The sequence below is a fragment of the Scleropages formosus genome, chromosome 19, assembly GCF_900964775.1.
Source record: "Scleropages formosus chromosome 19, fSclFor1.1, whole genome shotgun sequence".
Classification (NCBI taxonomy): domain Eukaryota; kingdom Metazoa; phylum Chordata; class Actinopteri; order Osteoglossiformes; family Osteoglossidae; genus Scleropages; species Scleropages formosus.
The window spans coordinates 11,285,499-11,313,063 of NC_041824.1; the positions used below are offsets into that span (position 1 = coordinate 11,285,499).

The 27,565-nt window shown below is 41.8% G+C and overlaps 1 protein-coding gene across 1 annotated transcript; it reads left to right on the forward strand.

Annotated features, from left to right (window-relative positions):
- The first annotated feature begins 10,808 nt into the window (after positions 1 to 10,808).
- LOC114909177 (desmoglein-2-like) lies at positions 10,809 to 25,632 on the forward strand. The gene is made up of 13 exons (XM_029246476.1): positions 10,809 to 10,820; positions 11,200 to 11,355; positions 11,697 to 11,838; positions 14,320 to 14,483; positions 14,826 to 14,960; positions 15,061 to 15,246; positions 15,338 to 15,726; positions 15,906 to 16,048; positions 16,954 to 17,175; positions 18,587 to 18,820; positions 19,270 to 19,406; positions 20,344 to 20,628; positions 24,018 to 25,632. Exons 1-13 carry the CDS (start codon positions 10,809 to 10,811, stop codon positions 25,179 to 25,181), a joined length of 3,369 nt encoding a protein of 1,122 aa, XP_029102309.1. The 3' UTR covers positions 25,182 to 25,632.
- The last annotated feature ends 1,933 nt before the right edge of the window (positions 25,633 to 27,565 follow it).

Here is a 27,565-nt window from a genome sequence, read left to right on the forward strand (position 1 = left end):
AAACAGGATTAAACTGGCTTCAGAAATTATTTTTTTGTTAACAAATAGATTAAATTTGTCTATTTTCAAAATGTATTTTGAACAACACAAAAATTAAGATAGTTGACAAACAAAAGCCCAAAGATACTGGAACTTTCTCTGGATCTGACATTTACGTTCTAAACCGTTTTTAACTCATTCTTTTGACTAGTCTACTAGTCCATCATGTTCAGAGTGTAGTGTGACTAACCTTGGACACAGTGTTTCCAGTATAGGCTCCACACCACCACAGCCCTGATTGAGAGAAGCAGTTAACAATGGTGAGTGTTTCTCCGAATTAATAGTTGCTAAATTTAATTGTCAAACGGCATATTTGAGGGTGGAGCTTCTTATAAATAATTTACCTCTCTTCACAGTCACACTTTTGCTGTTATTTAATTTACTTCAAATTGCATTAAACTCAAACTAAATTAAAACTTTAGACGTTTTGTTGTACCATTTCCATTAACTTTTAACTACATTGAAATTTTAAAAAAAAAAAATTTAATTGAAATACTTACTCTCCGATAGGGGGTGCGGTGGCGCAGTGGGTTGGACCACAGTCCTTCTCTCCGGTGGGTCTGGAGTTCGAATCCCGCTTGGGGTGCCTTGCGACGGACTGGCGTCCCGTCCTGGGTGTGTCCCCTCCCCCTCTGGCCTTACGCCCTGTGTTACCGGGTAGGCTCCGGTTCCCCGTGACCCCGTATGGGACAAGCGGTTCTGAAAATGTGTGTGTGTGTGTACTTACTCTCCAAATGGATGCCATTTATGTGCTGATGAATTCCATTACCATGGTTTTCATATTCATAAATGTGCAAATGCTCCTGCAAACAATGTCCATTTATTTACTTTATGTGGAGCAGCCCTCCCATTACTCAAACTCACACACCAAGGTCAGTTTAGGGTAATTAATGCATTTAAACAGTTTGTCTTTGGACCCTGTGAGGAATTCTACTAAAATACACAAAAGTATACAATGGAGCAGCTGAAGCCTGAGTGTGTCCCACATTTGTGAAGTTATGAGTCACTACCATTATTTGCTACACCACAGTGCCAAATGTAGCATGCATGCTCCATGCAAAATATGAAATTAAATTAAATGAAATGTGATACAAATAGTTACACAAGGGTGGCACTGTGGTGCTCCAGGTAGTGTTTGGACCTTGTAGCATTTGGGCAGTGTGTTCAGATTTGTATGTAGCTCCCACATTCTTGATTTGTGTGGGTTTCTTCTGGGTGGTCTGGGTTGCTCTAACAATACAAAACATGTGACAGGTGAATTGGTGACTGAGTTACCAATACTGTGTGTGTGTGTGTGTGTGTGTGTGTGTGTGTGTGTGTGTGTGTGTGTGTGTGTGTGTGTAAGAGAAAGAAAAAGAGAAGAAGAGAGAGACTGCCCTGTGATGGACTAGTGCTCTGTCCAGGTTATACTCTGCCTTGTGCACTGTGCTTCTAGGATAGGCTCTGGTCCACTGTGACCCTGCTTTAAGACAAATAGATAATAGCAATGAATGGTTACACAAGATTGCTTCTGCTAAAAAGAAAACAACAAAGGCAAAGACTACTGCCTTTTAACAGAAAATTTTAAGGTGGTAGAAAATCTGTAAGAAAATGAAGATGGATTCAATAACTTTTTTCATGTTATTTTTTTGTTGTGACCCCCGAGGAAAAAAGCAAAGGTACATTTTTTCTAAAACACAAAATTATAGCCAGAAAAAATAAATACAAATTTTCAGCAAACACTTTAGGATGAAAACTAGCCATAAATAAAACTGTTACCTGCCAGCTGTCAATATGAAATGAAAAACAGTAGCAGATCAAGTTTTGCTGCCTTTTTTTTTTAACCTTTGCAACTGCTGAGGGTGTTTTGCACCAGGCTTCCAGTGCAAGTTGTGACAAACACATTATGAATGACAAATCCAGTATAACAATAATATGAAAATTATTACGTAACCCGTCTGGGCTCAGCGCGAAAAGGCATCGTGGGGGGGCCATGTGGGCCCACCACCCGGAAGGTCCGACATGGGGTTTGGGGCAATGTGTACCAGGCGGTGGGGGGGGCAGGGTGGTGCATGGCATCGCGGCCCCTCGCGACAAAAACTGGATCTTGGTACGTGGAATGTTACCTCACTCGGGGGGAAGGAGCCAGAACTGGTGCGGGAGGTTGAGAAATACCAACTAGATATAGTTGGGCTCACCTCCACTCACAGTGTTGGCTCTGGAACCAAACTCCTCGATAGGGGGTGGTCCCTCTCCTACTCAGGAGTTGCATGGGGTGAGAGGTGCCGGGCGGGTGTGGGGATACTCACAAGCCCCCGGCTGGCTGCCAAACAGTTGGAGTTTGTCGCAGTGGACAAGAGGGTCGCTTCAATGCAACTTAGGGTCGCAGAGAGGAAAACTTTGACTATTGTGTGTGCTTATGCACCAAACAGCAGTTCAGAGTATTCGACCTTCTTAGAAGGGATGTGTGGGGTTCTTGACAGGGCCCCACCTACAGACTCCATAGTCCTGCTGAGAGACTTCAACGCTCACGTTGGCAATGACTGGGAAATCTGATGGGGGGTGATTGGGAAGAACGGCTTGCCCAGTCTGAACCTAAATGGTGAAATGTTATTGGACTTCTGTGCTAGTCATGGTTTGTCCATAACAAACACCATGTTCGAACACAAGGATGCTCATAAGTGTACTTGGTACCAGAGCTCCTTGGGCCAAAGGTCAATGATCGACTTTGTAGTCGTTTCATCTGACTTGAGACCATATGTTCTGGACATTCGGGTGAAGAGAAGTGGTGCTGAACTGCCAACCAATCACCATCTGGTGGTGAGTTGGATCAAATGGTGGAGAAAACTGATGGACAGACCTGGTAGGCCCAGACATTTAATCAGGGTGTGCTGGGATCGACTGTCAGATGACCCTCTCCAGAATGATTTTAACTCGCACCTCCGGGAGAGCTTCTCCTATGTCCCGGAGGAGGTAGGGGACATGGAGTCTGAATGGACCCTGTTCAAAACCTCCATTGTGGAAGCAGCCAGGCACAGCTGTGGCCAAAAGCTTGTTGGTGCCAGCCAGGGCAGCAACCCGAGAACCCGCTGGTGGACACCGGTGGTGAGAGAAGCCATCAAGCTGAAGAAGGAGGCCTTTAGGGCCTGGTTGGCTCTGGGGACTCCTGACTCAACAGACAGGTACCGGCAGGTGAAAAAGGCAGCAGCAGCTGCGGTTGCAGAAGCAAAATCCGGTGCATTGGAGGAGTTTGATGAGGCCACGGAAAAAGACTATCGGTCGGCTTCAGAGAGGTTCTGGAGAACCATCCGGCAGCTCAGGAGGGGTCGGAGGAGCTTTGCTCAGGCTGTGCTCAGCAGGAGTGGAGAAACTCTGACCTCTGATGACGACATTGTCGGGAGGTGGAAGGAGCACTTTGAAGAACTTTTAAACCCAAGTGATATGCCTCCCTTACAGGAGTAAGGGCCAGAGGCTTCCAGGCTGTCAGAGTCCATTTCCCTGGTGGAACTCACTGAGGTAGCTGGTAAGTTCCACAATGGCAAAGCACCGGGGGTGGATGAGATCCACCCAGTACTGCTTAAGGCCCTGGATGTTGCAGGGCTGTCATGGCTGACACACCTCTGCAGTGTTGCATGGACCTCAGGGACAGTGCCTTTGGATTGGCAAACTGGGGTGGTGGTCCCTATCTTTAAGAAAGGGGACTGGAGAGTGTGTGCCAACTATCGGGGTATCACACTTCTCAGCCTCCCAGGAAAAGTCTATGCCGGGGTGCTAGAGAGGAGGCTCCGGCCAATAGTTGAACCTCAGATTGAAGAGGAACAATGTGGATTCCGCCCTGGCCGTGGAACAGTGGACCAGCTTTTTACCCTCTCACAGATAATTGAAGGGGCATGGGAGTTTGCTAAACCAGTCTACATGTGTTTTGTGGACTTGGAGAAGGCCTATGACTGTGTTCCCCAGGAAATTCTGTGGGAGGTGCTTAGGGAGTATGGGGTACCGGGGCCACTACTCCAGGCCATTCGGTTTCTGTACATACGGAGCGAAAGCTGTGTCCGCATACTCGGCATTAAGTCAAGTCTGTTCAATGTGGGTATTGGACTCCGCCAAGGTTGTGTCTTGTCTCCACTCCTGTTTGTGGTCTTCATGGATAGGATATCAAGGTATAGTCATGGCCAGGAGGGCATTCTCTGTGGGAGTCGGAAGGTGACGTCTCTGCTTTTTGCGGATGATGTTGTCCTTCTGGCACCGTCACATGATTGCCTCCAACACGCACTGGAACGGTTTGCAGCCGAGTGTGAAGCGGTTGGGATGAGGATCAGCACCTCAAAATGTGAGTCCATGGTTTGATGGCATGCCCCCTTCAGGTAAGGGGAGAGAATTTGCCCCAGGTGGAGGAGTTTAGGTATTTTGGGGTCTTGTTCATGAGTGAGGGGAGAAGGGATTGTGAGATCGGCCGCAGACTAGGAGCAGCAGCAGCAGTAATGCGGTCGCTGTACTGGACTGTATTGGTGAAGGGGGAGCTGAGCCATAAGGCGAAGCTCTCCATTTACCGGTCAATCTACGTCCCTACCCTCACCTATGGTCATGAACTTTGGGTAATGACCTAAAGAATAAGATCGGGAATACAAGCGGCTGAAATGAGTTTTCTCTGCAGGATGTTGAGACTAGCTCTCTGTGATAGGGTGATGAGTTTAGGCATCCGGGAGGAACTCAGAGTAGAGCCGTTTACTCCTCCACATTGAGAGGAGCCGGTTGAGGTGGTTCGGCCGTGGGCGCCTCCCTTTAGCGGTATACCAGGCACGGCCAACTGGGACGAGGCCCTGAGGTCAGCCCAGGACCCGCTGGAGGGATTATATCTCACAGTTGGCCTGGGAACAGCTGGGGATCCCAAGGAAGTTGTGGGGGACAGGGGCGGCTGGGCATCTCTGCTCTCCCTACTGCCACCGCGACCCTATTAGGACAAGCGGGATAGAAAATGGATGGATAGATGGATGAAAATATTTGCTGTCTGTTTCTCATTGTAACTTGAGCTGTATTGTAACACATCTCAAAGCTCTTTTTGTGGCTCTCTCTAACCTCCCATTCCAACAACTGTACTTTAAGAAAGCGTTTTAAAAAATATTATTTTATGTGAATCTTTTAAAATATTGGAAAAATCAATACATAGGAAAAGAAACGAAAACATAAGATATTATAGTGCGATGCGTGCTAGGTTCTGATGGGGTGAAGGAGGACGCACAGGCAGCATTCATTAGGAAAATTTGTCATAACACCAGCCCACAGGGAAATAATGCTATTGGTCTGTGGACCCCGTTTCTTCAAGTACCTTTACCTCAAGCCAGCCTCCCCAGCCTACTTAGCACCACCCAGGATTTCTTCCTTTTCTCTTTAGCGAGCACTGTCACCCCCTTATATTCCCTAAAAGACCCCCTACAGTTAAACACTTGATCCCAATTTTCCCACAATACAACAATTTACAATACACCCGTTTTCCTGCCCAAACTCTCTGTAACATGGATCGTTACAATATTGTATTTCAAGCTTTGAGAAACACTTAGCTAACCAACTGTCCAAATTTGTAGTCCCACAATAAAAAACAATTCATACACATAGCCACTGCTTTTTTTTTTCCTCACAGGTTCACTGATGAGACATTCAGACATGTTTTGCATGTGATTCTGAGTGTACAGACTGAGGGCAAGAAGGTCCACAGCATAGTTTCAGCATGTGTCAAAAGGCAGAATTTGTAGAAACATGACACACCTCAAACAACTTTTAACGCAGGATAGTTAAAGCCAGTGGCTAAATGTAGCATATCTGCTGGGAAAATGCAATTAAATGATTCATCTACTTTCGGCGACAGGTTACCGATTGAGGTGGCAATGATTTTGGGGCTAGGATATATGACATTCCTCCATGGGGCACTTGTGCCCTCTAAGGTTAAGGTTACTTTTTAAGCATGCTTTCAAAAGAACTGAAAGGAACCCCATGTAAACCCTAGATTACAGTTGCTGCTGGGATTTATGCAAACAATACCATCTGCTGAGGCCATTATCTGTAAAAGGACAAATTAATATATCATCAGAGTAGGCTTTTCAATCCTTTCTTTGGCATACAATAAAAAAATACTGAAGTAGAGGCACAATACTTAAAATGTTTACTGTTTCCCATAGAACGCTTGTGACAGATCTTGCCTCCACGGAACTTCGAGGAGGATTTTAAAAAGGAAGCCGACTTCCACTTAGAGAATCGTGTTGTGTCATGTCACTTGTCGAGCAAATCGAGACCTGCTTTGTTTCTGTAAAGTCAGAAGGAATCAAACCCTTGTTTTGTATTAGTCCAGTGTTGATGTTCTCACTGCTATTTATTTAAATTTGCAACAGTAGCAACACTGGATCGGAGCAAAACACAGTAAAAACAAGAAGCGTCATGTTATCTGTACAACCACATACATAGCATAAGGACAAAAATGGCAACATTTCATTATTGTGACCAACTACCTTTGCCCGAGAAATCCGCAATGCAAAGAGATGTCCAACATCTGTATGCTATACAGATAATAATGCCATACAGATTAAATGTTTATTTTCTTCTTACAGAAGAAAATTCATTCATTCATTTGGACATCAATATATTGTTTTAGCAGAGGGCACCTTCAGGCATAGACCATTACAAGAAAATGTTACTACTAATTTGACAAATCTTTTATCAGCATAAAAAAGCATTGCACTTGAGACCACCACAATCATGCTTCCAATGTCTTTCAGTTTTTTTCTTGTTGAGCATTGTTTCAATATATGACCCGAGGAGGCCGACTGGCTGTCACAACAGCACCCCATGCTGATTGAAGCTGACGACCGCCTGCCACGATGGCCGAGACGTACCTGCGTGAACTGGGACATCAAGTTAAGTCATCTGCAATGTTATTATTAGTTGTAATTGATTTAAACATCTTTTTTAATCTACAATGCCCTGGAGGGATGGGCAGCCACTGGCACCTGGACCCCAGAGGTTTTTTCCTCCTTTGACTTTCAGTTGGAAGTTTTTTGTTCCTTTCCACCATGACCAGTAAGACAGAACTTATAGCTTTAATAACTGCATGGATAATGTATTACTAGTATATAGTCAACTGTCTTCTTTGTTTCTTTGTCTTATACCTTTGCTCAGCACTCTGTGTCACTGTGTGAGAATAGTGCTCTATAAAAATAAACTGAATTGAATATCTTGTCACTAAGTGGGGTGTAGTGGTGCGGCAGGCTTGGCTAGGTCCCGCTCTTTAATGGGTGTGGGGTTCGAGTTCTGCTTTGGGTGCCTTGCGATGGACTGGCATCCTGTCCTGTGTGTGTCCTCTCCTCCTCGGGCCTTATGTCCTGTGTTGCTGGGTTAGACTCCCAATTTGTCGCGATCCCGCTGGGAACAAGCGGTTTCAGACAGTGTGGGTGTCCTGACGTTAACACAAATAAAGAAATAACCCTAACAAAAACCTCGCACATATTTTTGTAAAATTTTATTCCTACACATTTTGCATTGCTGAGCCATGAATTTAACTTGACTTCACTTTTCAAAACATTGTGTAATGATGACGTATTATTGTGGAGACAGGGGTTACCCCCCCCCCCGGTCCCTTCTCTCTCCCGCGCAGGCTGATATACTACTTGGCCGTGTACGCATTTTGTGCCCCGCTTGTTTTGGAGTTTAATGTTGTTTATTTTATCGTGAAGACAGCTGCGTGAAGTATAAGTCACCCATAGCATAGTTGCCTACAACATATTAATAATTAAACGAAGAGCTTCCATTCTTCCGTGTCCGTCTGGGTTTATACACCTTTTTGGAATACACGTGAGGATCTGGGCTAACTCATTAGCTAGATCGTTACAATTCAATTGCTTGCCAACAAAAAAAAAGCGTATTTATTGAGCTTTAAATAATCTTTAGAGAACGCGCGAATTGCTGCGTGTCAACGCGGGCTGGGATCCATGACTCTCATGTCATGAGGTTTGCCTCGTCTGCCTCCGACGAGAAACTGCATTCTGAGCGGCGCTCGACGAAGGCGCGCGCGGCCGCCTCTCAGTTGGACAGGTATCGGTGTGCGGCGACTTTCTCGACGAACTGGTTCCTTTCGAGTAGCAATCCGTCAACAAAAGCACATTCTCAGCACTGGCGGTTGCTAAGGACACACCCGAACAGTCATAACATCGCCACACCTGCCCGTACATGCAGAAACAGCATCCCTTACGGCGATAAGCCCGGGTTCGTGGGCCACACCCGCAGCCTTTCGCCAACACCTACCCAAAGATGGCGGCTGTAGTTGAGGCAGGCAGGGCAGGAAGGTCGCAACGGCTCTTTGGAGCTGCGTTTGTGTGTGGAAGTGAAAATTAGGCAGAGTGTATGTTTCTGGAAGGGGGGCGCGGTGGGTTGGACCGGATCCTGCTCTCCGCCGGTGGGTCTGGGGTTCGAATTCTGCTTGGGGTGCCTTGCGACGGTCTGGCCACGGTGGCGTCCCGTCCTCCTGGGTGTGTCCCCTCCCCCTCCAGCCTTAAGCCCTGTGTTGCCGGGTTAGGCTCCGGTTCCCCGCGACCCTGTATGGGACAAGCGGGTCAGATAGTGTGTGTATTTCTGGATTTTAACGTTTCTGCTCTCAAATGTGAAAGTTCACTTTTTGGTCGTATTGTTGAAGAGCATTTCTGGGTTACCCAGCTTTTTCTCCATATCATAAGCACAAACACTAGATATTCACAAGGTTCAGTGGTGCAAAGTCAAAGTGGAGCTGGGTATCCCAAAACATCCCCTGTAGTTTAAAACTGATTGCACACTATAATAAAATGTTACCAGGTAACAATTTAAACAAATATTGCCAAATGTTTGCAAACCCGAGTTTAAAAGTGTTGCTGGCAGTATAGGAGACGTGTTTTACCCGAGCTCGGTTACACAGTCACAGTTTAAGAAGTGATAGATTCGTTGCAAACACTGAAAACTTGTGCATAGTGTATTTTTTACAATGACATCGTTCTATAAATTTTGTAGTTTTCTAGTACAGTCGCCACCACTATTGTGAAATCATGGTCGAGAGTTTCCGTTTTCAGCACTTTCCTTCCAACAAAGCAAGTTTCTCGGGTTTCAGTTTTTGGATTTTTTACACTTTTTACGCTAGAATTTTTTGGTTACTTTTAAATAGCCAAATTTCATCGTTCCTATGAAGACAACGAAACATTAGATTATAAAATAATGTTGCTAAATGAAATTTGTCTTGAAATGTTGGCAGGAAGATATCCCATTTACTTGATGCTTTTCCTCCAAGCGAGGTTACAAGTATGTACCCATTTACACGGCTGGATAACTTTTACTGTAGCAATTTACGGTAAGTACCTTGCTCAAGGTATTATAGCCGGAGGTAGGCATCGAACCTGCAACTTTTGGATAGAACAGGCAATAACTTTAATCACTACGCTACCAGCTGTCTCTAATGGAAGAAAAACATCACTGAGTCACGTGTTTCGATACATGAAATATTAGTCAATTACACAAAATGTATGTTTTAATTTCTTCGGATACACACAGTGACACACGGCTCCGAAGATAAACGGTTTCTATCGAAGAACAATCTTCAAAATGTCAGTTCTAAAAGTTTGCACTATTTAATTGCTTCATTCATATTTTCGGGGTTTCTCGAATTCCTGTGTGTATGAAAGTGATAAAGTTGGAAATGATGCCGACACTAGTGTACCATAACCGAGAGTAAACAACGCTCGCGGCTTGTGTGCTTGTGCGCTTGTGCTGTGTGTGAAAATGGAGCGCGCAGTTCCGCTGAAGAGCACTGGCTCGAGATACTGTTTCCTCCGCTCGGGGCAGGTCCTCCTACAAGTCAGGTTAGGGTGTGGAGCCAGTGAAAACGCCATTAAATTGGTAGAGAGAGTCGCTTCGCCGCCCTCACTACCTGCATTTACTGTACAGCGGCGCTCTCGCAGACTGGCTGAACTTTTTACTTCTGGAATAAAACATGTGGCAGCTTCGTCTGCCAGTCATCGCTTTTCCCTTCGTCCTCATATTTGCGGTGAGTGAAGCGACACCTTTATTTTGGGCTCATGATTATTCAGTTTTCGTTGTGTTATTTGAAGGTATAAGTTGAACATTGACAGTTGAACAGAGTTAACCTCTAGTTCATTGTTGCGTTAGTAAACTCTGTAGTCTCTGTATGTTTGTCAAAAACGGACAGGTGAGCCGAGGAGACGTTGTTGTCGCGGTTAGACTGCTGGAAAAGTCGAAAAACTGCTTCCACATGTACAAGTGTATTGCTCCCCCGAAAATACTGCATAAAACTGTCGAGTCTTAAGTTTTAATTAGATAAATTAACGAGCTAGTTAGTTGTCGTCGGTACTGATCTGAGTCTGACGCGAGCTGTTCTTCCCCTGGCTTTGTCACCTGTGGCGCATACGATATATATATATCCAACTTGTGGAAAAAATAGCATTTTCGAAGAACAGAATAAACTTTGTGACTTCACTTCAGCGGTATTTATTATTTATGGAGAATGTGTGTGTGTCGGTTGTGGCAGGCTGTTGGACCTCAACGAGTGGAAGCAGGAAGGTCCGCACAGCTGAGGAGACAGAAGAGGGAGTGGGTGATACCACCAATACCCCTGGAAGAAAATGTAAACTACACACCTAAGGAATTTATTGCTAAAGTAAGTTTTTACCCCATTTTTTTAAAAAAAAAAAAAATAAAAACTTCCCAGAGAGATTACTTTAAGAAAAAAGCTACACATTTTGTTCAGTTCATAACCTTATTGGTTGATGACTTCCTCTGTAAATCACTTCCTTTTTCTTTTTTTTCTTATATTATTAGCAGAGGCAAGTAGTGTTAATTGTAATCTGAAGGTTCCCGATTCTCCTGTTGTGGTACCCTTGCTCAAAGTACTTTCTCTGATTTTATACAGCAAGGATACTGTTTATGGATTGTAAAGTTCATTCTACAATGATGAGTCATTTAGGATGAAGATACCATCTAAATAAAGATTAATAACATTTATTACCATAAAGGAAGTATCCATTATCTCAAATGTGAGCTTTTGCAGATCCTTCGTTAGTTACTGCTTGCATGTAACTTTGTATTATGTGTATAAATTTATCCGGTACTTTTATATATTTATATAGACGTATGTGTGTATGTATTTATTTTTCCTAGATTCGGTCTGACAAAGAGTTTGCAAAGACAGTGACCTACCACTTACAAGGAGCAGGTGCCTCGAAGCACCCTATGCATTCGTTTATTGTAGATGAGAAAACTGGTTATGTTCGTGTCACAAAAGTTTTGGACAGAGAAGAAATTGCCTTCTACAATGTGAGTCTGTCAATCCGTTAATCAATCAAATGTTATTTTGTAGAACACATTTTGTTAAACAGAACTGTCAGAAAGTGCTGAACAGATGATGGCAAACAGATGAAAGCCAGCAACTTCCTCATGCCTAAGGAAGGAGGTCGTGTACAGCTCTTGAAAAATGTAATGAGAACAATTTGTGCATATTAACTTACACTTGTATTTTGAGTACATACTCTTTGAAGTGATGGGCAGTGCAATATGTGTTCCAGATTACCATATTTTTTAAAATCAAGAATCAGTAAATAACGTATGTTAAGTTTAGAATTGTATGGTCATGTTTCCTTTTTTTATTTTTTTATCAGCTGACTGGAATTGCACTCTACACAAATGGAACAGAAGCAGAAAAACGCCTCGATTTGCGTATTAAGGTCCTGGATCAAAATGATTGCAAGCCTACTTTTGCCCCAGTAAACCCTGGAGCTGTAAATGAATCAAGCCCAAAAGGCAAGGTTTTTGTGTTTTTAGTCTTGTGTCCCTTGAACACCTCTAAAAAGGTATAAAAGAAAAAATTATGGTGTACAGTAATCATTGCAAATCCAACTTGGCCTCAAATGGTGGAAGATGTAAGATAGAAGACAGCAGAATCATCCACCACCTTATGAAGTTAAAACATTGCTGAAAATACCTCGTAAAGTGAATTCTCTTGACTCAAAAATGTAATTACTGTTAGTTTTAAGGGTAAACATTTGTACATTTATCTGACACTTTTCTCCACAACAACTTACAATGTTAAGGTCACAATTATTGCATGCTCATAGTCATTTACCCATTTATACAGTTGGGTAATTTTACTGGAGCAATTTAGGGTAAGTACCTTGCTTAAGGGTACTACAGCTGGAGGTGGGATCAAACCTGAACCTTTGGGTCCAAAGATAGTAGCGCTAACCACAGTGCTACCAGCTATCCCATTTTTGTGTTCTTGAGCTCCAGAAGAGACATTTATGATAAAATATCACCAAACCCTGAAAAAATTGCTTCAGTAGTTAACATTAGTTATCGTAATGCAACATAACAAGGGAGTTTTCTTTCATTAACCGCACTGTAATAGTTTATGGCTGTTTGCCTGTACTAGTTGAGCAGTGATTACATATCATATACTTAACACTCACAAACAAAACTTATGAATATATAACACTCATTATTTATGTATTAATTCAGCTTCACTCGCTTTACTCACTGCTTGTCCTGAAAGGGTCGCAGGGGTCCGGAGTCTATCCCGGAATCACTAGCTTCCAGCCATTTGACAACATCCTTTAATATTCACAGATTGAATAAAAAAATTAATAATATACGCACTGTTCAATATATTTATGTGTCAGGTTATGTTGAAGTCCCATGTATATAGCTGTAATAAATTAAATTTTTTTGTAACACTATTTTACACTTAAAAATGCTGGTGCCTCACAGCAACCAGGGTTGTAGGGTTAGATGTGAGATTCAGTCCCCAGTCAATCTCTGCAGAGTTTGCAGGTTTTCTCTGTTTGAATAAGTTTTCTTCCAAAGAAATGCACAGAAATAAGTAACAGTAAAGTGACTCTAACATCCATTACCTTGAAAACCACTCAAGTACTTGCTGTGTGCAAACTTCAGCTCAAGGGCACTTACTTGAGATACATCAAAACTAATTTAAAATTACTAAAAAATAAATTCTTTCCACAAACTCCTGTTCATTGCTGATTGTTGAGCAAGGTGTACCCTAAAATATGAAACACTCTTTCTCTTATTTCAGTCAACACTTATAAACACCAGACATGAACAGTAAACAATGTGGAAGTAAGGTGAATATAGTTAGTCCTACATTCTAGCTTTCTTGACATTTAATTACGTTACATTTGCTCTGCTACAGACACATATTTTAGGAAATATAACAGTGAATAAAATGCAGTAAAAGTAGCCTGGAAAATATTTCTATCTTTGAAAACCCATAACCTGAAGGTTTGTAACACAAGAGAGCAGTGTAATTCACAGCTTTCCTGTTTTAGAAGTAAAACTTTTTCTGTGTTACATTTGTGGTTTCAGAAAATCATATTGTTGATGATGGGAGTTTTTTCTTCCTTTTGTCCATGGCTAGTAGGTATAGCTTTAATAACTGCATGGATAGTGTATTACTCTAGTATATAGTCAATTGTCTTATTTGGTTGTTTGTCTTGTGCCTTTCTTCAGAGCTCTGTATAACTGTGTAAGAATAGCACAGTATAAAAATGAATGAAATTGAATGTCATAGGTGAAGGGGCATTTGTCTGTGCTGTATAATACATTCTAAAGCAGCACAGACAAATGCCCTGTTATGAAGAATCAGTACAGTGGCACCTCTTTTTATGAGTTATTGAGTGGCAGAGTTTTTGAAGATGCAAACATTTTCCAGTTTATTTATTTTAATAGCATTTTCTTCACTTATAGTTCTCAGATGAGAGGTGTCAGTAAAACAAAGCCAGAAAGAATAGGACTGTGGTACTTCATTTTACTTCTACAGTGTTAACAGCTCATGCCTGATATTTGTGTCTGTTGATGAGCAGAAACAAACTGACAGACATTCCCCAGGTTTATGGGAACAGTCAGAGCAGTCAAAATTGGATAGGAGTTTGTAAAGACAGTATATTTTTAGGCTATTTATTTTGTACTCATTTTAAATTAGTTTTAGTTTTAGGGTAGTTCAAAGTAAATGAAATATTGAAATAAAAAATTTTAAGATTTTCATGTGTATTTATTGTAATCATATCAAAGGTTATTACAGAACCTGACCTGCAAATAAATTAAGGGATGTTTGAATTATTAGGCATTCATTGAATGTTGGTTATTGGTACAATTCAGTTACAAACTAATCACTCCTAGTTGGTTTTGTAAGCTCAGGGGCCTATGTATTCAGATGTGCTTTCACCAGTGTTTTGGAGGGCAAACTGTAATATCTCTTCTACTACTTTTTAGACACTTATATTATGAAAATAACTGCCAGGGATGACGATGAACCTGGTCATCTAAATTCAAAAATTAAGTACACTATTCTGGACCAACAACCAGGAGGAGAGATTATGTTCTATATTGATTCAGAGGGTCACCTCTATGTTCAGAATCTGAATCTTGACAGAGAAGTAAGTACAATATTCAATAAATAATATTTTCTGAGATTATATGTGTATGGCTGTTGTTCTCTTTGTATGCTTTTGTATATAGTGTATAACACAATACAATTACAGTATAAGTGAATTAATTTGATCAATGAAAAGATAATTTGTCACATGTTAAAAACTAGAAAACGATTCCACAGTGTCCGCCAAGTACCGTTTCAACTATTTCTACTTTCTTGGATTGTTGTTATGCTTTTATTTTCATTTTGAAAACTGCAGATAGTGTTTTACAGTATATTTTGACATTGTACTTTCTATTAGTAATAAACTGTGCTGTCACATACTTTATGTTTTACTTTTTCACAGACACAGGACAGTTATAAGTTAACTATCAAAGGAACAGACCTCGATGGTGCAGTCAATGGCAATACTGGAACTGGGACTGTTGTAGTTAACATCCTTGACATAAATGACAATCTTCCTGTCCTGGAGAAAGACAGTGTAAATAAAACATATTTTTCTTATTACTATACAGTGTATCGTTACACATATAACTGGTCTATGGTGCTTACATTTATCCCTGAATTCCCTTCACCTGCAGTATGAAGGCAGCATAGAAGAGAACACAGCCAACATGGAGGTGATGAGATTCAAAGCCATTGATGCTGACTTGGAATATACTGACAACTGGCTGGCCCAGTATGAGATCATTTCAGGAAATGAAGCCGGGTACTTCAGCATTGAAACGGATCCAAAAACCAACGAGGGAGTTTTGATGTTGAATAAGGTACGTCAAAGCTTATGTGGCTTATAGGGCCCTCTTCCATGACAAAGTGTGAAGTAAAAAATACAACACAAAGGGTTTTTGTCTTTATTAGGCTGTTGACTATGAAGAACTCCAAGAGCTGGACCTCAAAGTTGCTGTGGCAAACAAAGCACCATTCTATCTCTCAGGGGGTGAAGGAGGTGGGGCAGGAGGTGAAGGAGGTGGGGCAGGAGGTGAAGGAGGTTGGGCAGGAGGTGGAGGAGGTGGGGCAGGGGGTGGAGGAACAGGAACTGGTGGAGGATTCGGAATAACCGGGACAGGGTACGGAAAAACGTACCCAGTAAAGATCAGTGTGAAGAACCAGCCTGAGGGTCCCAAGTTCAGCCCCAAAGTAAAAGCAATCCCCCTCTCTGAGGACATCAAAAAGATCAACCTCAAAAGTGTGATTGGAAAATACCCCGCGACTGATGAAGACACCAAAAAACCTGCACAGAACGTGAGGTTGGTGTGCAAAAGTTCTTCTACGGCATGAATTTCAGTGTCCCTGTGTGCAATAGTTGTGGTTTATGAGTTCAGTAATAATAGAAAAAATATAAAAAGTCCATTGAGTGCAGAGCATGTGTCATGTTTGAACGCTAACAGGAAACTGAAACCGTGTCGTATTCTTTTACATGTATCAGGTATGCCAAAGGATATGATCCTGACAACTGGCTCATAATTGATGAAAAAACTGCTGAAATCAAACTCAACAAAATACCAGACCGGGAATCCAAATATGTTGTTAATGGAACATACCTTGCAGAAATACTCTGCATGACTCAAGGCAAGTGTCACACTGAAAAAGACTATTTTTGTTGAATGTAATTTTGTGAAGTCCAACGCCACTGTCTTCATCATTTTATTATATACGTTATGCATTTATTAATTTTCCGTTTGTTTATTTACGTAATGCTTTTGTCCAAAGCAACTGCAAATGTTAAGATATTTACGGTTATTTACCCATTTATCTGTCTGGGTAATTTTCATGCTTTTTTATATACATGCATCACAAAATATGTACATTAAACATTCAGGTATTACTGTTTTAGTACAACCAGGTTACGTACAACTACATTTAGATTTCTGTACAGTTTATGGTGCAGCACAGTGGTACAGCGAGTAATGCTGCCATCTTACAGTGCCTGGCTGGTGTAAGAGGCCATGAGTACGATCCCTGTTCAGTCTGTGTGGAGTTTGCATGTTCTCTCTGTGTCTGTGTGGGTTTCCTTCCACAATCCAAAGACATGCTGTTCAGGTTCATGCCTAGTGTGTAAGTGACAGAGAATGTGTTCCACTAATATATGGATATGTCAGCCTTTGTAAGTAATGTATTTAGCAGTGTAAGTCACTTTGGTGAATAAGGTCTGTGGGCAGATAATGCTATGTAGAGCTGATTGGAAGTCACTTGAGAGAAAAGTGTCCACTAAATAAATAAATGTTCGCAATATTATTAATGCTATTAATTAGTGTAGAACCCAGTTTACATTGACAGTACATTAAAATTTGAATGTTGTAGCCTCAGATTTAGGATCAATAATAAAATAGAATGAAAAGTCTTTGTTTTTATCTTAGTTCCACATTACAATATGTTTACTTTGTAGAGTTGTTTTGACGGTCCCTCAAGAGTGTAGTGCTTTTACTTTTGCGCCATCTGGTGGTTGACCACAAATTAATTGTTTTATTTTCTAGACATGCCATCAAAGACCTCCACTGGCACCATTGCCATCCAGGTGGAAGACTTCAATGATCACTGCCCCCAACTCACAAGCACTTCCCAGACTGTGTGCACAGATGATGACAGCCTGGTCATCACTGCTAGAGATGATGATTCTTACCCCAATGGTGTTCCTTTTATGTTCAATATCATTCCTGAAAGTGCCAAGGAACAATGGAAAGTGGAGCGCTTAAACGGTTAGCAGTTCATAACAGTCTGACAATTATTTGTATGCTAGATCTTTAATTTAGGGACTGGAAATGTGTTTAAATCTATTTGTTTGTAACTCCAAAGTTATTTTCACCACTTAGTCACAGTCAATAAAGCAGAATAATACATATATCCATTCACTTACTAACAAGTTATGGTGTGTAAAAACCCAAGGCAAAGCTATGGTAATTTTGAAAAACCTGTGTAACGCTTTGATTCATTATCAGTAGTTAGCAGGGTTGCAGTGTTTGCAAGCCCACCTGGAAGTACGCGTTGCAAGACAGGGTATACTCCAGACATCATGCCTCAAGATCACAGGTTAACAGTGTAATTTTATTTTTAAATGCCAACATATATTAAAATTAGAACTTCTTTAAAACTACTTAAAATGTATATATATTTTTTTCACAACATCCCATTCAGTGCCATTGATCAGTTTATTCACTTAAAATGTCTCGTTTGTCATGTGCAGACCAGTTTCAGCTTTATCATCTACATAAACAAAAGTTTAAAGATACTTTAGAAAATAGAGCAGACAAGGAAATACAATCAAAGTAGATTGGGAAAATTGTGTTTTCAAAAACATGTAACTTGAATGTTTATAACATGAAAGTTTATTGTGGCTGTTTAACACTTCAAGGGGTATTTGACTCAGAATTCATATGAGGTGTTTTTTCACTAGAAGAAATACCACTAAGTAATGCTATGGCATGCACATCAAAAAGCCTTTGTTATATTTACATGTTGTTGGGTGGCGTGATGGCACAGTGGGTGGTGGACAGTGCTTTCGGACCTGGGTTTAGTTTAGTTTTGTTTTTGTGGAGTTTGCATCTTGTTCTCCTTTTCTCATGAGTTCCTTCTGGGTGCTCCAGTTTCCCTCCATGATCCAAAGGCATGCGCTTCATGTGATTTAGTACCACTAAAGCAATTTACCAGGTTTAGATGCCATCCATGGTTACTCCTGCCTTGCACCCTATGCTACTGGGATGAGCTTTGAATCACCATGACCCTGCATCATACAGCTGTTAGCAAAGAATGAATAAAAATACATTTCTGTACCTTTAGGATCTGTTTCAGATAAATATGCTGATTCCTGCATGAATTCCTAAATATTAGTGAGAACATATAGTAACGAGGGGTGCGGTGGCGCAGTGGGTTGGACCACAGTCCTGCTCTCCGGTGGGTCTGGAGTTCGAGTCCCGCTTGGGGTGCCTTGCGACGGACTGGCGTCCCGTCCTGGGTGTGTCCCCTCCCCCTCCAGCCTTACGCCCTGTGTTGCTGGGTAGGCTCCGGCTCCCCGTGACCCCGTATAGGACAAGCGGTTCTGAAAATGTGTGTGTGTGTATATATAGTAACTTTATTTTTGAGTTAACTTTTAATCTGTTTTTGTCCCTGAAGACACGACAGCTATCCTGCGAGTCCAGAAGCCCTTATGGCCTGGTCTCCATGAGGTTACTGTGGAGATAAAGGACCAGCAAGGATATGCCTGTCCTGACAAACAGGTGTTGAATGTGAAGGCCTGCACCTGCACCGTGGACAAAGAGTGCCATAGCAAAGCAAGGGAGGCGAAGGGGGCCGTGTTTGGGGCCCCGGGGATTGGTCTACTCCTCCTTGGGCTCCTGATGCTCCTCCGTGAGTGTGCAGCCTCCCACGCACACTCAAAAACACATATAGCTTACAACAGCTTGTCAGTTAACATCTGTGGTCCAGCAATTTAATTTCAAATTTTATTTAATCCATTTTATTTATTATTTTATCATACACTTATTGAGGATCTTAAAATGAAAAATACAAGTAAATAAGTGAATTGTTTTTAGAGATAGTAAATAGTCATCAATAGACAGTCTGCAGTTTTGTGTGCAAACATCACTTTGCTTAATATAAAATACTTTAGCTAGCAGTATTTACTTAGAATAAACTGGTTTTGTACATATGCTTTACATCACTAGAAACAGAGGATTTATAAAACATTTTAGAAATATATAAAAGGTTATAGTGTTTTTTGTTGTTATTGTACCAATTAAACCCATCTGCTTAGTGTACTTACAGGTACATTTGTGTTTCTTTACAATTTCCCACAGTTGTACCCCTTCTGCTGCTGTTCTGTACATGTGGGGGTGCTGGTGCTGGGGGGATTGCAGGGGGCTTTGCCGACATTCCCTTTGACACAAAAGAACACTTGATTGCGTACCATACTGAGGGACAGGGGGAGGATAAGGTGAATAATAGTTTCATTTGTAATATTTGAAATTATTATGCTTTTCAAAGTAAAAGAGATGTGAGTAATGAAATACCTATATGAATATTTAATTAATGAATTAAAATGAAATGTGTGAACACTTGTAGTTTATGCATTACTCTGCTACAATGTGCTATGTTTATATAGGATGAGTTAAGCTTACGTCTGTACATAAGTTAATATTAGTCTCACGCATGTTAATGTTATAAATGTTATAAAATGTTTTTTTTTAAAAATGCTCATACTGGGTTCACAGGAGGTTAACCATAATTTCAAGTTTATTTTGTAACAATTCAGAATCAGGTCACCTATTTAAAAAAAGTTTGTCATTATTGTGTGGGCTTCTCTTGCAAAAACTTATGATCACTGTAATGAAGCCTTGTCATTTGTACAATGAGGTTTGCATTATGAACCTTAAGAAATGCCTTACAAGAACAGAAATTTAAATTCAGAATGGAATCCTTGGTAGTGCAACACAAAGAAAGTAATCTCCCACCGATGGTGGCTTCTCCTGTGCATCTCAGAGTGTTATGATGAATTAAGGAAGCAGCTATAGTTTTGTTTATGAGGTACAAATAATTTACATGCATATGCATTCATATTAGAGCTAGGGGTCAGTGTTGTTTCATTGATTGGGAATGTCTGGGTATGTAACTGCATAGAATACTTTCAGAATATGACTGACTTTTATTTTTTGTTTTCAGTTAAGGGTTAATATTAAATTGTAAAAGTACACCAATATCATACTTTTTAAAGAGCTTGTTTTGTTGGACGCAACACTTTCAGTACGATGGCGTATTGCTTTGTATTATGTTGTATTAGTTCTTTAAATAACTGGTGCATATGCTATATTTATTCTGAACAAAACTAACACTTCTATTACTGTCATATATTTGTGTATTTTTCTCCCTCACAGGAAGTCCCACTAATGCACCCAGCTGCTGATTTGGACAATGGGTTCAGTAAAACTGGATGCGCTCCTGTACCTGTAGGCACTGGTCTCCTGTCCACTTCCACGATAGGTGGTGGTGCTAGTTCATTCTTCCAAGGAAATGACCTCATGGAAATGGATTATATGACAAAGAGGGAAACAATAGATAAGGACCAAGGAAGTTCTTTCTTAAGGTTTGAAAGAGCTGAAGGTGATATATATGACGGAATAGCCCTGCCTGATTATTATCTGAAAGACTTCTTTGCACAGGTTAGTAATCTGAATTATTATGAGGTCAAATGAAGGTGAAAAACAGTTTGCCTAGCTAAAAAACTGGCATTTTTAACTGCATGCTGTTGCAGTCAAAATGGATTGCGTTTCCATTTTCCGAGATTTCCCACTGCCTAATTGGTTGAAATTTGCATTCAAAAATATTTTCAGAACCGCTTGTCCCATACGGGGTCGCGGGGAACCGGAGCCTACCCGGTAACACAGGGCATAGGGCCGGAGGGGGAGGGGACACACCCAGGACGGGACGCCAGTCCGTCACAAGGCACCCCAAGCGGGACTCGAACCCCAGACCCACCGGAGAGCAGGAACGTGGTCCAACCCACCGTGCCACCGCAGCCCCCCTGCAAACTAAAATAGGAATGAAAAATAATAATTTACATGACTAATAATTTACATTAATATTTTTAAAATATTTAATAATTAAAAATGGTATTCTTTATCACGACTAATTTTTCTAAGGACGTTAACGTACATATTTTTCCCCATCCTCAATATTACATTAATACCTTGGGTGCTATAGGTTGCTTTCATATTGAAAGGAAATCATGAAGAACAAGTGGCTTCTCAGTACACATAAATTAACCCAAAGCATATGACAAATGAAGTACTTTTGAGTGACACCAACCAATCACAGAGAGCCACCAATGTGTGGACTACCTATAATAAAGGCCCAAGTTAGAGAAGGTAAATAAAAATACCAAACAAATCAATATAAAACTGGACTGGAAAACATTTAAGGGAAAGAAATTCTAAAAGCCTTTTCTAACTCGTGAGCAAATTTCCATAACCCAAACCAATGATTTCTCAAATAAGTCACTTGTATATTATCTGTAGGTCTATATTATTCTGTATATTATTTTCCTGCTCCAGGACTGAAACTGAACATACTGTATACATCTACATAATGCACATCATATTAAATTGTTTCCTAAGGTCTTGATATTGACCCTCCCTTTCTAGTACATACTAATGTATGAAATGAAAAGTTAATTCTTTCAAAAAGATTGCTAAACTGGATCACAATGTCTGATTCAGGGGTTGTGATTTATTTTCTAAACACCATCTTCCCAAAAAAATATAAAAAAATCGTAATATTACCAATCTTCCAAAAAATGATAAATACTGAAAATATGAGGTTTTGTAAGATGTGGCACTTTAACTTTCAGATCTTACACCATGGCAAGAGTGAGTGTAGCAACAAGACACAGGGTGGTCATCCTTTATCATGAAGATCTCTTCCAAGATGAAAAGTTGCAGCAGACAGGTGTTTTGAGATGTGCTGCCCAAAAGCTCTTGGGCAGAAGCACAAACTAACTAGGTTGAGGACCAGTAAAGCAGTGTTTGGCTGCAGAAACTGAGTGCTGTAGATTAGAGAAACATAAAAGTCATTCTGTGGAAATATAGCCAAGCAACTCACCTACGCATGAAAACTGGGTTGCAGAAATACGGCAATAGGTCCTCTGGACGATGAGTCACAATTTGTCATTTTTGGCTTTACCAGAAGGCAATTTGTCTGGTCCCCATGGAGCCCTGATCTGAACATCATTGAGCCAGTCTAGGATTACATGCAGGTACAGAAGCAAGTGAGAGAGCCAAAGTCTGTGGAAGAACTGTGGCAAGTTCTCCAAGATGTTTGGAACAACCTACCAGCCAAGCACCTTAAAAAACTACACGCAAGTGTTTCTAAGAAAACTGATGCTATTCTAAAGGCAAAGGGTGGTTACACCAAATATTGATTTGATTTAACTTTTTTGTTTACTAAACTGCATAGTGGTGTGGTGGGTAAAGCCATTGCCTGCTATGTGGTGGGTCTGAGGTTCAAGCCCTGCTTGAGGAGCCTTGTGATGGACTGGTACCCCATCCTGGGTGTTTCCCTTGTCCTTGTGCCCTGTATTGTTGGGTTAGGCTTGCCTCAGCCTTCCTTGGGACAAGCTGTTGTTGATGATGGGTGGTTACTAAGCTTTATAGGAAGATTATTAAGTAAGAGCATTATTTTTGAAAGCATCCATCATTTCCAGCTTTTTTCCCCAAAGTCCCTAAAACTTTTGCACAGTACTGTATAATCCCTCCAGTGGGTATTAGGTCTCACCCCTGGAGTCTGCCTTGATGGGACATGCCTGGTATAGCTCCAAAAGGGGCCAACCAAAGAATGTTCTTGTGTCAAACCAGAGGAGGAGCAACACTGTTCCAAGGCTCTTCTGGATAGCTAAGCTCCTCACCCAGATTTCACTGGAACTGTGAAAAAAGCATAATTTTTGTTACTGTCCACAGCCTTATTGTTGTGATCATGACTGAAAGTTCATGAGCATAGGTGAGCAATGGGGACACAGATTGAGAGGTGAACCAAGAGCTTTTTCCAAAGCCTCACTCTCGCTTCACCACCACAGATCAGTAGAGTGCCCGCAAAACTGCTGATGCAACCCCAGTCCACCTTTAGGTCTCCCATCCCCATTTCTCTCACTTGTGAACAAAACCCCAGGACACTTCACACAGAGAGAGCAACCCACTTTTCCAGCAGAAAACTATGACATCATGCTTTTCCCTCATAGACCAAACACATCTTTGGGCTATGAGAGAAAAGTAGAGAGAGCACCAGGAGGAAATCCACGAGAGTAAAGACATGTAAACTCCACATAAAGCACATAAAAGATGAACTACATAAAAGGGAGTGCACAAATGTGTTAGGTGTAAGCAGTTTTGAACATGTGAGTCTTAAGCCTGGAAAGAGCAGTTCTTACATTCAATCCTTCATTTTGAAATCAAGATTTTTTTTATGTCTAAAAGAAAAAGGGCAGCTACATGTTTGGTAAAAAAAAATGGGGCAGCTTTCAGAAGGTGCTTTTTCGGAAAAATTATGATAAAAGTCATTTAACAAGAATTGGCTTCACAAGGGGGCGCGGTGGCGCAGTGGGCTGGACTGGGTCCTGCTCTCCGGTGGGTCTGGGGTTCGAGTCCCGCTTGGGTGCCCTGCGACGAACTGGTGTCCCGTCCTGGGTGTGTCCCCTCCCCCTCCAGCCTTACACCCTGTGTCGCCAGGTAGGCTCCGGTTCCCCGTGACCCCGTATGGGACAAGCGGTTCAGAAAATGTGTGTGTGTTTGTGTGTGACTTCACAAGAAGATTTTCTGGAATGATTTATACTCACTAAATGAGGGAAGCCTGTATTTTACGTGTTTAAGTGAAAAAGTATCTGCAACAATTTTACTTTATAAACTTTATTATGTGTACTCTTTTATATGCTTTGTTATCAATATGGCTGTTCTATTTTAAGAACAGAAATTACTTAAATAATGTAGTTACAGCTATCACAGTACCTCCGCTTTTCAGACAGTTTATTTCTAATTATTGTATTTTTCTGTCAATCTTGTAGAAGGCCAGCTGTGCAGCAGGGAATGAAGCCACGAAAGAAGACTTGTTGGCATTTAACTTCGAAGGACACGGATCACCCGTGGGGTCTGTTGGGTGCTGCAGTCTCCTTGAGGCAGACAATGATCTGGAATTTCTGAACAACCTGGGCCCCAAGTTCAAAACCCTGGCGGAGATCTGTAGAGGTCCAGAAGTGGAACCAGAGGTGTCCGTCCCACCACCACAGCCCAAAGCAGAACACACCACGATGACAAGTGTGGTCACAAACAGTGCTCTCAGTGTGTCTAGTTTACCTCCACCCAGTAGCCATGTGGAAAAGCATGTTGTCACAGAGACGAGTCGCACGGCTACTCTTCCTAGTGTGACAGTTCGTGAGAACGCGGTGATTCCTAATCAGGCGTATGTCATTCAGCAGCCTGTGTACCTCGCCCCAACCCCTGTGTTGCAAACAACTCAGTATGTTATGGAGCCACAGGTTCACAGCACTGTGCTGGTGTCAGAGTTGCCCTCAGTTTCGAACATGCAGACAATGTATGTAGTAGATGGTGTTCCAGGCCCAGAAAGCATGATTATGAAGGAGCGGGTTGTGACAGGTCCGGCTGTTGGAGGGGTGGTCAGCAGTAGTGTAGGTACTGGTCAGGTAGTGCGAGAGGGTTTAGTGGGAGTGAACTCAGGCCTTGTAGGCATGAAGAATCTCTATGGATCACAGAACCTTATTTTATTGGAAGGAGCAGGAAGCGGAGGCCAGTTTCTCCAGAATGGAACCCTGCAGAAGCGTGATCTGTCTGGATCTCAGAAAATCTTGCTGGTGGATGGTCAGATGGCATCTGGACAGGTGATCCCAGGAGGGTCTTCTTGGGTCCAGCAAGGGTCTCTACACAGGGGAAACCTTTCTGGGTCTCAGAACATCCACATTGTGGACGGACAGGGAGCCAGCGGATTGGTAGTGCAGACGGGAACCTCAGGGTTGACCCAGGGGGTACTGCAGGCAGGTCAGCTGTCAGGAATGCAGAGTGCAGTCTTTGCAGAACAAAATGTGTCTTCCAGGCCTAGTGGAGTAATGGGGTTAAGTGGAGGCTCTTTCCAAGTAAGTGGTTTTCCTGTCTCAGAGAAAGTGATCACTAAGGAGAAGAAGGTTGTTTCTCTGCAGAAGATAGCTACAGAATGAGGACGTCAGTAAGCAGTGCATTTTACTGTGACTTGTCATTTCTTGTGGTCATAGTGAGAGTTTTGTTAAGTAGCTGCTTCATAATACTAATGATACCATTCAATATAGTTTGTCGTTTTTTCCAGTATCAGTTTATACATACAGAAATGCTAATATTTTCATGCCCAGAAATTTATCAGTTGAAATATTCCAGTTGAATATCAATGTAGTGGTAATAATTGCAGCTGATGTTTAGCAGTAATGCAGTGCTGACGCATTTGCATGTTAACATGTTGTTAAAGGGCAGCTTCATTGCTTGTATCGCTACTCACAGTATCAGAGTCAGAATCCAGTGTTTTTGGCGAAATATGCACACACAAACAAGGAATTTGGTTTCGGTTCACAGTGGCTCATAGTGTAGAGTAGATAAGACATATACACATCAGGGGGGTGTGGTGGCGCAGTGGGTTGGACCGCAGTCCTACTCTCCGGTGGGTCTGGGGTTCGAGTCCCGCTTGGGGTGCCTTGCGACGGACTGGCGTCCCGTCCTGGGTGTGTCCCCTTCCCTCTCCGGCCTTACGCCCTGTGTTGCCGGGTAGGCTCCGGTTCCCCGTGACCCCGTAAGGGACTAGCGGTTCTGAAAATGTGTGTGTGTATACACATCAGACAATTCTACACAATTTAGAAAGAAAAACTAAACTGTAAAATAGTTGTAACATCTAAGTGGTAAAATTTGCAAAGAGAACAAGCAGTCCTCAGTGTGTTAGTATTGAATAAGAGAACATTAGTTTATATCCATTTATCTCTCCATACATCTTCAGCTTCTGTACACTCCTTTGTGTATTTGTTGTGACCTAATTGAATTTCATTTTCACACATTTTTTCAACACTACAATTCTCATTACCTGTCAGCTAATTTTAGTTTGAGACCATAGCCTTATAAGATAATTTACTAGAAAAAATATTTACTTCAGCAATATTTTAGTTGTTAAATTAGTTTGGTTGTATTTCATTTTTAGGTATTAATAGAGGAGTTGAGGAGGGGGAGTTGCTCCCTCAAGTGGAGGAGTTTAAGTATCTTGGGGTCTTGTTCACGAGTGAGGGAAAAATGGAGCGGCAGGTCGACAGACGGATCGGTGCGGCGTCCGCAGTAATGCGGTCATTGTACCGGTCTGTTGTGGTGAAGAGGGAGCTGAGTCGTAAGGCGAAGCTCTCAATTTACCGGTCGATCTACGTTCCTACCCTCACCTATGGTCATGAACTCTGGATCATGACCGAAAGAATGAGATCGCGGATACAAGCGGCAGAAATGAGTTTCCTCCGCAGAGTGGCTGGGCGCACCCTTAGGGATAGGGTGAGGAGCTCAGTCACCCGGGAGGAGCTCGGAGTAGAGCCGCTGCTCCTCCGCATCGAGAGGAGCCAGTTGAGGTGGCTCGGGCATCTGTTCCGGATGCCTCCTGGACGCCTCCCTGGGGAGGTGTTCCGGGCTTGTCCCACTGGGAGGAGGCCTCGGGGCAGACCCAGGACACGTTGGAGAGACTATGTCTCCCGGCTGGCCTGGGAACGCCTTGGGGTTCCCCCAGAGGAACTGGAGGAGGTGTGCGGGGAGAGGGAGGTCTGGAGTACTCTGCTCGGACTGCTGCCCCCGCGACCCGGCCCCGGATAAAAGCGGAGGAAGATGGATGGATGGATGGATGGTATTAATAGAGTATAATAATTTGAATAAGGTGTTTGTATTCTCAGTCATTGTTATTGTATTTTTAAAATGAAACAAGTGAAAGAAATGTTGAAAATACAATGGAAATTAAAATTAAATTAATTCATATAAAGTAATTGTGCATGGGGAATATAAAATTTGCTTTATTAAAAAGCTGATATCCTTATTCACAGCGGTTAATTTAGTTTTTGATTGTTTTTAAGTGTGTTAATGTTTACTGAAACTAGATGTTTAGATGGTTTCGGTAAATAAGGCAGTGAAAATAAGCAGGCTGCTGCTCAGACCATCCAGATTGTCAGGACAGCACAAGTCTAACAGGTATTCCTGCATTCTGTCAGTTGTGGGGAAGAAACTTTTTTTTTATTGTTAGGAATTTGTTTTTTTTTAGATTTGCTTTTATGTACAGCACACGGTCAAAGCAGCATACAGAAAGACCATAAACCAAGAAAAAGCAAGTATGACTACATACGTACAGTGATGGTTCAGGGTCAAAAAGTTAACAGGTACAGTCATGTAGAACTTTCCAAAATGGTATTTTTTACTGTAGCTTTTTCTGATATATCTTAGAGTACTGTTACCATCACAAGTAATTTAAGTTGGCAGTGGTGGATCTTCCTAAGGTCTGAAGTGGAAAATGTTTTGTTCAAAAGCTCAAGTCCCAAAGCTCTACATTAGCAGCACAAGCATT

Coding starts and splice junctions, on each gene's coding strand:
- LOC114909177 (XM_029246476.1), top strand. Junction 19,407..20,343: donor AGGGACAGGGGGAGGATAAG/GTGAATAATAGT, acceptor TCTCCCTCACAG/GAAGTCCCACTAATGCACCC. Junction 20,629..24,017: donor TGAAAGACTTCTTTGCACAG/GTTAGTAATCTG, acceptor TCAATCTTGTAG/AAGGCCAGCTGTGCAGCAGG.